Raw genomic sequence first — 12,606 nt, forward strand, 5'->3', positions numbered from 1 at the left:
TTCATGTCGAATTGTGGTGATTTATTTATTTATTTTGATAAATGTTTGGTAGAATTCACCAGTGAAGCTATCTTGGGCAGACATTTTTATATGTTGGAAGATCTATAATTATAACCTCAGGCTCTAGTAGAGGTATGTGTTACCCGTTTCTCGTTAGCTTTGCTAGTTTATTTTTTAAGAAATAAGTTGCTTAAAATTGTTCATAGTAGTTCCGTATTCTTTCAGTGTCTTTTGAATCTGTATTGATGTCCCCTCATGTGTTGTTGTTTCGTTTTTGAGACAGGGTCTCGCTGTGTTGCCCAGGCTGGTCTCAGACATCTGGGCTCAAGCTGTCCTCTCACCTCAGTCTCCGGAGTAGCTGAAGTTACAGGCATGGGCCACCACATCTGGCGTCCATCCTTTACTCCCGCCTGCCTGCCTGCCTTCCCTCCCTCCCTCCCTCCTTCCCTCCTTCTTTCCTTCTTTCCTTTCTTTCTTTGTTTCCCTCCCTCCCTTCCTCCTTCCCTCCCCTTTCTTCCCTCCCTCCCTCCATCCCTCCCTCCTTTCTGTTTCTTTTCTTTTTGAAGCAGGGTCTCGCTCTGTTTTCCAGGCTGGAGGACAGTGGCACTATCTCGGCTCACTGCAGCCTCCGCCTCCTGGGTTCAAGCAGTTTTCCTGCCTCAGCCTCCCGAGTACCTGGGATTACAGCCGTGTGCCACCACGCCTGGCTAATTTTTATATTTTTAGTAGAGATGAAGTTTCGCCATGTTGGCCAGGCTGGTTCCCTCTTTCATTCTTGATAGTGGTGATTTATGTTTTCTGTTTTGTCTTATCCAGTCCAGTTGGGGTTTGTTAATTTGATTGCTATTTATGAAGTACCAGATTTTCGTTTCACTGGCTTATTTGCTATTATTTTTCTGTTTTCTGTTTCATTGATTTCTGCTTTTTTACTTTCTTCCTTCTGCTTGCTCTGGATTTTATTTGTTCTTCTAGTTTAAGTTTTTATTTTTATTTTTTTTATTTTGAGACAGAGTCTGGCTCTATCCCCCAGGCTGGAGTGCAGTGGCCCGATCTTGGCTCACTGCAACCTCTGCCTCCCAGGTTCAAGCCATTCTTCTGCCTCGGCCTCCTGAGTAGCTGGGACTACAGGCCTGCATGACCATGCCCAGCTAATTTTTGTATTTTTAGCAGAGATGGGGTTTCACTGTGTTGACCAGGCTAGTCTTGAGCTCCTGACCTCATGTGATCCACCTGCCTCGGCCTCCCCAACTGCTGGGATTACAGGTGTGAGCCACTGCACCTAGCCTAATGTAAATTTTTAAAAGCAGACTCTTGGATCACTGATTTTCAAGGTCTTTCTGCATTGATAATCCTTTGACGTGGTGTTTGCTCTCGGAATATTGCTTTAACTGTTCCTCACAATTTTTGAATATATTGTTTTTATTTTCTTTCAATTAAAAATATATTCTGGTGGGGCTGGTGGCTCATGCCTGTCATTCTAGCAGTTCTGGGAGGCCAATGTGGGTGGATCCCTTGAGGTCAGTAGTTGGAGACCAGCCTGACCAACCTGGCAAAATCCTGTCTTTTCTAAAAATACAAAAATTAGTCGGGTGTGGTGGCTCATGCTTGTAATCCCACTACTCGGGAGACTGAGGCGGGAGAATCACTTGAACCTGGGAGATGAGGTTGAGGTGATCCGAGATCATGCCCACTGCACTCCAGCCTGGGAGACAGAGGAAAGACTCCATATCAAAAAATATATATATATTTATATATATGCTAATTTTCAAATATTTAGTGGGGGTTCTAGATAGCTTTTTATTGTTGATTTCTAATTTAATTCTGTTGCAGTCAAGAGAATGTACTTTAATTTCAGTCTCTTTAAATATGTTGAGATTTGTCTGTCTTGGCAAAATTCTATACAGACTTTCAAAGAGTATCTGTTCTCTTGTTGAGTGTTCTATAAAGCATCAGTTAGGTCAAGTTGGTTAAGTGTTGTTTGTTTAGATTTTCTATGTTCTTATTTTTTTTCTCTTTTTGCTTCTTTAATCAATTGTTATGAGAAAGAAGTGTTGAGTTTTTTCAACTACAAATGTGGATTTCCCCATTCAGTCCTATTGGTTGTTGTTTTCTCTCTTTTCTAAAACGATTTTTTAACACACTTGTACTGACTTTGAAATAGATTCTACTTAGGAAAACAAAGTGTTCAAAATAAAATGTAAACCAACCAGAGATAATCTCAGTAAGTAGAGTTGAATCAGGCCTTCAAACTTGTTCATGAGTCGTGATCAATCTTTGTTCTCATATTATTATCTTAAAAACTATTTCAGAGAGGAAATTTGTAGCCAGTTACACTTTTTTTGTAGTTTGATTAAAAAGTTAAATTTATCACGTCGAGGCATATATTTTTAATGTTATGATTCCTTTTGTATAAAAATTTGACTAATAAATTTAAAAGGTGAGAAGAAGAGATAAAATTATTTTGAAATTATAAAATTATCATTAGCCTTTGAGAATATATGTAAGAAATTAAAAATTCATTAAAAAATTATTTAAACTGCTTTTGAGACTCCCTCCATAAGTGACCTTTTCCGCTTATCAAAAGCAGACACTTGCCTATGGGGACATGAACCACGAGTGGATTGGCAACGAGTGGCTCCCCAGCCTGGGCCTCCCCCAGTACCGCAGCTATTTCATGGAGTGCCTTGTGGACGCCAGGATGCTGGACCACTTGACCAAGAAAGACCTTCGAGGGCAGCTGAAAATGGTCGACAGTTTTCACAGGTAACTTAATATAGGTAGTTCTTACTAATTGACTAAGATTTTTCACTGTTACCATCTCTAAATCTTGCTCTCTTTTCTTGCAAATAGAAACAGTTTCCAGTGTGGAATTATGTGCCTGAGAAGGTTAAATTATGACCGGAAAGAACTGGAAAGAAAAAGAGAAGAAAGTCAGAATGAAATAAAAGGCTAGTACATGACGCTTAATTGATTCCATTCACTCCTACCTGCTGGTGTATTCACAGCCTCAGTGACTTCCTATTTTTCAAAAAACGAAGAAAGGCTTTAAGTGGAAACTAGTCTGGTGTCATTGCAGAGGAGGGCTGGATGCCGATGAGTGCTTTGAGATCCTCTTCCACAGCCAGAGGACTTTGGCCTGTGCCCTCACACATCAGTCTGGAGGCGAAATGTCTCAGGCTAGTCACCCCCTATGACCTGAGAGCCTTCCTTTATCGAGCCCCGTGGACGCCTCTCCGAAATGCTGTTCCACACTGTTAGATAACGACAGAGCCAAGCTCACTTGATTCAAGTGTGAGAAATATGACTGGGGGCTTCACAGGAGAGGACTGTGCGGTTCTGCTCCCAGGGTGGAGACGCAGCACGCTCGTTTCAGCCGGTCCTTGGAGGAGGAGCAGGAGCTGCCTAGAGTAAGGAAAGGGCGTTTCAATTAGAAAACACAGGCCAGGGAGGCCGTTGGAGGACGTGGGACGCTCATCCGGGAGACATGGTGTTCTCTTCTCTGTTGGAGAGCCCTCACTCAGTGCTCCTCTGAGACCATGGACAGAAATTTATTTATTTTATTAATTTAATTTTTTTCTTTTTCTTTTCTTTTTTTTTTTTTTTTTTGGAGACAAGGTCTTGCTCTCTAGCTCAGGCTGTGCTGGAGTACGGTGGTGTGATCACAGCTCGCTCACTATAGCCTCGAACTCCTGGGCTCAAGGGCTCTTCCTGCCTTAGCCACCATAGTAGCTGCTGGGACTACAGGTGTGCTCCACTATGCCTGGATTTTTTTTTTTTTTTTGTAGAGACAGGGTCTCACTATGTTGCCTAGGCTGATCTCAAACTTTTGGGCTCAGGACACCCCCCCATCTTGGCCTTCCAAAGTGTTAGGATTACAAGTGTGAGCCACCACACCCAGTCAGAATTTGCTTTTTAAAGTTAGACAGTGAACATTGAGCTCAGAGTAGTGTCTCCCAGAATTCTTGTAATGCAAGGAAATCACTAATAATAATGATAAGAAGAGGCAAATCTCACTGAACAGTGAGGAGGTGCCACTGTTCTCTGCCATCAGGAGTTGGCTTATTTAATCTTTGCCTTATCCCTGTCAGTCTGAGCGCTGTTTTCATCCCCAGTTCTTACTAAGAAAGAAACTAAGGATAAAGATACAGTTGGATGGCCCCGTTGCAGGAAAGTCTCCACTCATGATTGAGTTAATGTGAATCATGAGGAAAACGCTCAGTTGACATTTATACAATATGTGTATATGTATGGACTTTATCCAGAACAGGGCATTGGAATTGAAATATGCCCATCTGTTTAGTTTTCTCTATCTATTTTGCATCTTTTTACAATAGACAGAAACTGTCTTTGGAAGTGATTAGTGATCATTTGCATATATTTTTATAGAGTGGCTATTTTTAGATCTAATAGAGCAAAATTAATGATTTATAAATTTGCATAAGATAAGCTATTGTGGCCAGGCCTGGGAGCTCATGCCTGTAATCTCAGTACTTGGGAAGGCCAAGGCAGGAGGATTATCTGAGCCCATGAGTTGGAGACCAGCTTGGGCAACATAGTGAGACTGTCGTTACAAAAAATTAGCTGGGCTTGGTGGCACGTACCTGTAGTTCCAGCTCCTAAGGAGGCTGAGGTGAGAAGACCACTTGGGCCCAGGAAGTTGAGGCTGCAGTGAGCTCTGGGGGTACCAGGCTGCACTCCAGCCTGGGCCACAGAGTGTAGGACCTTGTCAACAAAGAGAGGGCCGGGCGCGGTGGCTCACGCCTGTCATCCCAGCACTTTGGAAGGCTGAGGCGGGCAGATCACCTGAGGTCAGGAGTTTGAGACCAGCCTGGCCAACCTGGTGAAACCTCATCTCTACTAAAAATACAAAAACTAGCTGGGCATGGTGGCGTGCACCTATAGTCCCAGCTACTCAGGAGGCTGAGGCAGGAGAATCACTTGAACCCGGGAGACGGGTTGCATTGAGCCGAGATCGTGCCCTTGCACTCCAACCTAGGCAACAAGAGCAAAAAAACTGTTTCAAAAAAAAAAAAGAAAGAAAAGATTTTCTGCAGCATCTGTAATATGCTGGATGACATTTTAAAGTTTCTCTTATTTTAAAATGAGACAAAGACTTCAAGATTAGAAATGAGAGATTTCTGTTGAATTGAGCAAAGAGTTTGTATTATTATGAAGCCCGCTCCATCCCTGATGAAGTATTTCAGAAGGCGCTCTAGTCTGTGTATGAAGTACATTTATTATACATGTTAGGTGTTCAAGTTCTTGCAGTCCTCTGGCTTCTGATCCCTGGATCCTCATCATTTTCTGTTCTCTAGAAATAATAACTTCATTCCTCTTGTGCTCACTGGAAGGATGAGTTCTAATAGGAAAGTTTCCCTGAGGATGGAGCAGGGGCAGGACACCGTTGTGCAGCACGTGGTTGTCAGGAGCGGAAGGATTAGGAACTGTGGTGGGAACCTTTCTCCTGCATTACAGGGTACGTGTGATAAAGACTTTCTGAAGTCACTTTTAGAATCGTCCTCATTCTTTTGCAGATGTGCTTGTTTGGAGCAATGATCGAGTGATTCGCTGGATCCTGTCAATTGGCCTTAAAGAATATGCAAACAATCTGCTAGAGAGTGGTGTTCACGGAGCCCTGCTGGCCTTAGAGGAAACCTTTGACTTCAGCACCTTGGCCCTGCTGTTACAGATTCCGACACAGAACACACAGGTGACACCAAGCCTGTCCATGTCTCACTCACAGTGTTCAGTTGGCACCCTGACGATAAACAGTTATTCGAATAGAAAGAACACTCAAAAAAAAAACCCTCAGACAACTAGTTTTTTGTCTGTCATCTTTCCCTTTTCTGTTGGAAGCAGTGAGAGTCCTGCAGTAAACCAGATAAGGAGGATTTTTCATTCCAGCCCATGTGCTCAGAAGAGTGACGTAGATTATTTAGTTCTTAAGTGGAAGGAGAAGTATTGTCAGCTGTGCCACATGCAGATTTTATTAATTTTGTTTTTATGGGTAATCACCTTATGTAATTCTTTTTGACTCATGGGCTCATTTGAAAAACAGGGAACTTTTATTACTCTACAGAACATTAATATGCCAGGTAAGGTGGCCCATAGCCATAATCCCAACACTTTGGGAGGCCCAGGCAGACAGTTTGCTTGAGTCCAGGAGTTCGAGACCAGCCTGTCCATCATGCTGAAGCTCTGCCTCTACAAAAAGCACAAAAGAATTAGCCGGGAATATTAGCACATACCTGTAGTCCCAGCTACTTGGGAGGCCGAGGCAGGAGGATCACTTGAGCCTTGGAGGTGGAAGCTGTGATGAGCTGTGATTGCACCACTGCACTCCAGCCTGGGCAACAGAGTGAAACCCCATCCCAAAAGAAAAAGAACCAAGAGGCTGGGGCAGGAGAATCGCCTGAACCCAGGAGGCGGAGGTTGCGGTGAGCCGAGATCGCGCCATTGCACTCCAGCCTGGGCAACAAGAGTGAAACTCCGTCTCAAAAGAAAAAAAAAAAGAAAAAGAACATCGAATATCTTTTGCCAATACCCCTGACCACCCCACACAGCATACCTTTGTTATTATGACTCCAAGGATCGTGGACCCCTTTCCCCAAAGGTCCATCCATAGACTTCACGTTAGAAGCCCTGATTTAAAATATTATTATGGTTCCATGTAGTCATAGCAGTGAGGGAGTTGTTTTTTTGTTTTTTTGTTTTGGGGGGTTTGGTTTTGTTTGAGATAGAGTTTTGCTCTTGTTGCCCAGGCTGGAGTGTAATGGCGCAGTCTTGGCTCACTGCACCCTCCACCTCCCAGGTTCAAGTGATTCTCCTGCTTCAGCCTCCCAAGTAGCTGCCACCATGCCTGGCTAATTTTTGTATTTTTACTAGAGATGGGATTTCGCCATCTTGGCCAGGCTGATCTCAGACCCCTGACCTCAAGTCATCTGCCTGCCTTGGCCTCCCAAAGTGCTGAGATTACAGGCGTGAGCCACCATGCCCACACCCTAATTTTTATACTTTCAGTAGAGACAGGGTTTTACCATGATGACCAGGCTGGTCTTGGACTTCTCACCTCAGGTGGTCTGCCTGGTTCAGCCTCCCCGAGCGCTGGGATTACAGGCATGAGGCACCACACCCAGCCAGCAGTGAAGGAGTTTAAGTCTTGGTTTAAAAAACATTTATGATGCTAACACCCTTTAAGTTAGATTTGGTGAAAATTTTATTTGTTATTCTTTGGTTATTTCAGGCTCGTGCTGTCTTGGAAAGAGAATTTAACAACCTTTTGGTCATGGGGACTGATAGAAGGTTCGATGAAGTAAGTTTTTGGCCTCATGTTCTTTAAATGTGTATGAAATGTGTATAGATGTTTAAATGTGTGTGAAATGTAAGTTGTTATACTTGGGGCATCTTATAGGTAGGCAGTCCCTCTGGATGTTAGAAATTAGGCTTCACTCTTATAAATTTATTAACAGAAGCCTTTAAAAACTAATAACTTAAAGAAGGTAGTTTTTTTTTATTTTTGCTATTTAATTTTTGACACTTCCCTCAAAAATGTTTTTCACATCACAAAACATTGGTTGCAGCTGAGGAACAGAGTCTGTATGCTGGGTGTGGGGGCACCGGGCATCCTACTGCAGTCCAGAGCGTGCCTCCCACGCCCCTCGGTACTGGTCGGGGACAGCGTGTTTCAGAAGTATATTAAAAACACAAAGTGTTAGTTTCCCCTTAAACAAAACCATGACTCATTTGTTCCACACTATTAGGAGTCTCTTAATTGGACCTCAAGAAAACTTGAGTTTGACAAAGAGAATAGAAAGCCACCTCTAAAGATGAAGCACTTGGCCATATCCTGGCATGAGATAGAATTGTTTATAGCTTAAAACTTGTTTTTAGAGCTGTGCATGGTGGGGGCACACTTGTAGTCCTAGCTATTTAGGAGGCTGAGGCGGGAGGATGGCTTGAGCCCAAGAATCCGAGATTACAGTGAGCTATAATCACACCACTTCATTCCAGCCTGGGCAACAGATCGAGACCCTGTCTGTAAAAAAATAAATAAAGATGAAAAATAAACTTTTTAAGATAAATAAAAATGTATTATGTAGCAAGAAACTGATTCCTGCAACGTAAGAAGTAGAACATGATGCTGGGTACAAGGAGTATCCCCACGGCCCTGCACCCACCTCACTCAGCCATGATGCTGGGTAGAAGGAGCATCCCCACGGCCCAGCACCCACTTCACTCGGCTAGCTGAGACACAGCCAGACCATCACCATGCCCCATTTCATGCTGAAGTTCCAGTTTGGGCAATACACTGTGTGGTCATAAAGAAAGGATTACCTACATGTGAACAAGAAAACGTACTTGAGTTCAGCAGTCATTTTAAAGAACATTTAACTTTCCATCTCTGACCTTTAGTTTTTAAATGAACCTTGCTGTTTATTCTTTAATTTACCAGGATGATGATAAAAGCTTTAGGAGAGCACCTTCATGGAGAAAAAAGTTTAGACCAAAGGACATTCGTGGCTTAGCTGCTGGGTCAGCAGAGACGCTCCCTGCAAACTTCCGGGTGACTTCTTCCATGTCTTCACCCTCTATGCAGCCAAAGAAGATGCAGATGGATGGTACGTGGTAGGTCGTGCTAGCCTGCTGCTTGCGGGGAGCATGAGCAGCTTTCTGTCTGGAACATTAATCATGGTCTAAAACAGCCTCTTTAATATGTTACAAGGCACTTGAGTATGGTTGCATGTCCAAAATAAATGTTTTTAAATTAACTCTAACATTTGTTTACAAAAGTTTAACCATAATAATAGAATTTTTAAAAACATTTTGTCTAGTTGAATCTTAGCATATTTTTCCAACTAATGAAGCTCAGTACTTGCCCGTGTTCTCGGGGAGACTGAGGCCTCCTTGTAGCTGCGTGTACATGCCAGGCTGTGCTGGAAGCTCTTCCAGGAAGCAGTGTAGTAGCAGCTTCCAGACCACAGAATTTAGTGCTCTCTACACCGGAGAAAATAACTGAGTACGTTTGAAGTAACACAGTTTCTAGCTCACGTAAGCTCTGCCTGCCTTTTCTTCCCTCTCTGCTGCTGCTGTTTGTGCAGTCACATGTCTACCTCCAAGAAGTTCCCAGTGGAGTGAGGCAGCCCTTGAATATACCAGCCAGAGAGAGCATATCACCGCCATGATTTCAAGCACTGTTTGGGATTTTCCCCTTTGACAACCACTTTGATTTGAGGTTAACAGTTGATCATGGCTTCCTGACAGGTCTCTCAGCTCTAGTCTTGCACTCATCTAATGAAAGGCAGAGCCAGGCTGCCTAGCTTTGACTCCAGCTCTGCTGCTAGGAGGTGCATGACCTTGAGCAAGTCATTTAACTACACTGTGCCACGGTTTCCCCATCTGTCAAATGGCCATCGTAGTAGTGTCTTTCCCCATAGAGTACCTGTGACGATTAACTGTGTCATTCATAAAGCTGGTGAAGTTCTAAGCCTGTGTCAGTGGCAGCTGCTCGGCAGCCCCTGTGCTCCAGGCGGCTGTCACTCATTCTCCGTTCTGAGGGCAGCAAGCAGACTGGAGGAAACGAAGTGGCATTAAAAACTGTGCTAATCTTTGAGGCCCGGAGTTCGAGACCAGGCTGGCCAACATGGCAAAACGCCATCTCTACAAAAATTAGCCAGGCGTGGTGGCACATGCCTGTAATTGGAGCTATTCAGGAGGCTAAGGCACGAGAATTATTTAGACCTGGGAAGTGGAGGTTGCAGTGAGCCAAGATTGTGCCACCGCATTCCAGCCTCGGCAACAGAGTGAGACTCTTTTTTTTTCAAGTGCTAATTAGGCATGGTGGCTTATGCCAGTAATCCTAGCACTTTGGGAGGCCAAGGCAGGAGGATCACTTGAGCTCAAGTTTGAGACTAGCCTGGGCAATACAGTGAGACCCCATCTCTACAAGATAATAATAATAATTGAAAACTGTGCTGAGGGGTTTGCAAAATTTTTTGTCATTAGCCCCTCCTATAAGTAGGTTCATAAATTTTATTCTCTTATCACTTGTATAAAAATCAAAAGAAAAGTACATTTATATAAAACCTTAGTTAAACTGGACATTTTGGGTGTGAATGGCTTACTTTGTGGAATTTTTAGTAAAAGGCTATATTATTTATGTATTGTTTGCCAGAGTTTGATAATATATTAAGGGGGAAAATCCAGTATATCTTTTTAACTAGGAACCTTTAAAAAATTACCATTTTTCTTCCAAGAATCATGCATATAATTCTTAGAAAGTGTAACTGTAGCGTGGCTTTCAGCTCAAGCTCTGTCACCTGAAGAGTCCACACGAGTGCTTTCTTGTTTTCCTTGTGGCTTCGATTGCAGTTTTCCTTCTGATAAATCACATTCCCCTTGTCAAATGTTAACAGGAATATTAAGAATGAGAGTTCGGATGAATGAAAAGTAAACCTAGGCCGGGCATGGTGGCTCACGCCTGTAATCCCAGTACTTTGGGAGGCCGAGGTGGGTGGATCACCTGAGGTCAGGAAATCCAGATCAGCCTGGCCAACATGGCAAAACCCCATCTCTAGTAAAAATACAACAAACTTTGCTGGGCATGGGGACATATACCTATACTCCCAGCTACTTGGGAGGTGGAGGTTGCAGTGAGCCAAAATCATGCCACTGCACTCCAGTCTGGCCAACAAGAGCAAAACTCCATCTCAAAAAAAAAAAAAAAAAAGTAAAGTAAACCTAGGAAAAGGTGTAGGGAATTTATTATAAAGAAGACTTTTTACCTTTACATAAATGGCTCCGGCACAAGCCTGCTAAATTGATTATTATCCTTGTGACAGGGTCTTACCCTGTTGCCCAGGTTGGAGTGCAGTGGCTCAGTCTCAGCTTACTGCAACCTCAGCCTCCCACATAGCTGGGAACTCAGGTGCACACCACCACACCCGGCTAATTTTTTGAATTTTTTGGAGAGATGGGGTTACACCATGTGGCCCAGGCTGGTCTTGAATTCCTGGGGTCAAGCAATACTCCTGCATTGACCTCCCAAATTGCTGAGATTACAGGCATGAGCCACCATCTCCAGCAAAATGGATTGTTTTAATGGCTTTTAAAATAGGGGAATGCGGGGTACACTCCAGCAGGTCTCCCAGGCTCTTAGGGTCAGAGGATTTGTGAAGATCATCTGTCCTCACCAACAGTCCAACTGTCTCAGCGGCTTTGCTGGAACCATGCAGGATGTTGAGTGTTCCCGGTACACCTGTGGAAAAACAACACATGCCGGGAGCAGCCGGCACCTGCTTCTGATTTGTACAAACTTACAATCCAGGCCGTTCACGGAAATCAGGCTTACTTATGGCCACACAGTGTTTCCTGAGTAAGAACCAAAAAAATCTGTGGTCTCTATGATGAATATTTCTGGTAGGAGGTGAGGCTGGCCATCAGTTTCTAGATCAGCCCTCAGCCCACACCCCGGCCAGTGCCCCATCCCTGCAGCCAGACCTCTTCACCTGCTCTGCTCATCCCCTGGGAAGAAAGGGTAGGGCTTTCCAGATACCACAGCCAGTGCTGAGCAGCAAGGTTCTCACCCCGTCTGAGGCTGGCCTTGTGCCCGACGTCGTCTGCCTCTGCGCTCGGTGTGGCTGGGCGCGTCAGCAGCGCTGCTTGGTTGTTTACTTCACACCTGTTAGAGACGGAGCACTCGGGGCAGAGAGGAAGCCCCACTGGCCTATGGATGTAGAGCTTAGTAAGAGACAAAGGGATCACTCTAAGTAGGTGTCGTTTACGTAGATGTGCATTTTGAAATTGTTACTGTACCATTTGGTGCTTAGTATTTCAGAGTAGTGTTCCAGAGTCTCCGGGAGCTCCTGGGGAGCTGGGGAGAGCCACCACCGGGTGACACTTGCATTTTTCTCTGGCTCCATCCCACCCACTCAGGCAGCTCCCCCCAGGTCCCTCCGTAGGCGCTGCTGTAGGTGTGAAGATATGTGTCTACTTGTGCCCCCATGTGATGTTCTAAGACTAACCGCACGCTGTGTTTGCACGCTTCCTCTCGTGGCTGTTGAAACAGGCAATGTATCAGGAACACAGAGGTTGGATTCTGCTACAGTCAGGACTTACTCCTGCTAAAGTCTCCTGTTGGTGAGTAGAGAGCACCATAACCCCCCGAGATGGCTCAGAGGCACAGCACGAGTCGTCGGGGCTGCAGTGCCAGGCTAGGGGTGTGGGCCATGAAAGCCAATGCAGTGTGTGGGGAATTTCAAATAGACACACTCTCCATACCATTAAGATAGTTTCATTGTTACAGTCGATCATAAAAAGGTCAGTGCGTCTTCTTGTATTTCCCCCTTTTCCTTAAACCCCAAAACGCTGACTCATTTTAATTGTCCGCGGATGTCTTCAGCGTGGAGCAGGCCGAGCAGAACATGGCAGAGCACGTCAGGAGGCAGTCTCTGGCACACTGGCCTCATCATGCACAGCGGTGTAATTCCTAAGCTTGCTTCAATGAAGCAAACGCAAAGTGTCATGGTTAATTATGTATCAAGTTTCATCAGGCTGTACGAGGGTGTGACACTAACAGCCTTCAGTGTGGAGAGACTGCTTCCTAACACT

At 44.4% G+C, this 12,606-nt stretch overlaps 1 protein-coding gene across 10 annotated transcripts in view; it reads left to right on the plus strand.

The window, feature by feature from the left end:
- The window catches only part of PPFIA1 (PTPRF interacting protein alpha 1), a 122,166-nt gene that overhangs the window by 107,828 nt on the left and 1,732 nt on the right, over window positions 1-12,606 (plus strand). For 8 of the 10 annotated variants that reach the window (XM_039471528.2, XM_039471533.2, XM_074401815.1 and 5 more), the window contains 6 exons: window positions 2,588-2,763; window positions 2,851-2,948; window positions 5,535-5,710; window positions 7,244-7,312; window positions 8,453-8,618; window positions 12,065-12,135. In XM_039471528.2, the coding sequence (XP_039327462.1) occupies window positions 2,588-2,763; window positions 2,851-2,948; window positions 5,535-5,710; window positions 7,244-7,312; window positions 8,453-8,618; window positions 12,065-12,123 (744 nt within the window). In that variant the 3' untranslated portion in view covers window positions 12,124-12,135. Of the gene's footprint in view, window positions 1-2,584; window positions 2,764-2,850; window positions 2,949-5,534; window positions 5,711-7,243; window positions 7,313-8,452; window positions 8,619-12,064; window positions 12,136-12,606 lie in introns of all 10 variants that reach the window. The other 2 variants (XM_074401816.1, XM_074401817.1) reach the window with 2 other exon arrangements.

This window comes from Saimiri boliviensis, chromosome 6, assembly GCF_048565385.1.
Source record: "Saimiri boliviensis isolate mSaiBol1 chromosome 6, mSaiBol1.pri, whole genome shotgun sequence".
Classification (NCBI taxonomy): Eukaryota; Metazoa; Chordata; class Mammalia; order Primates; family Cebidae; genus Saimiri; species Saimiri boliviensis.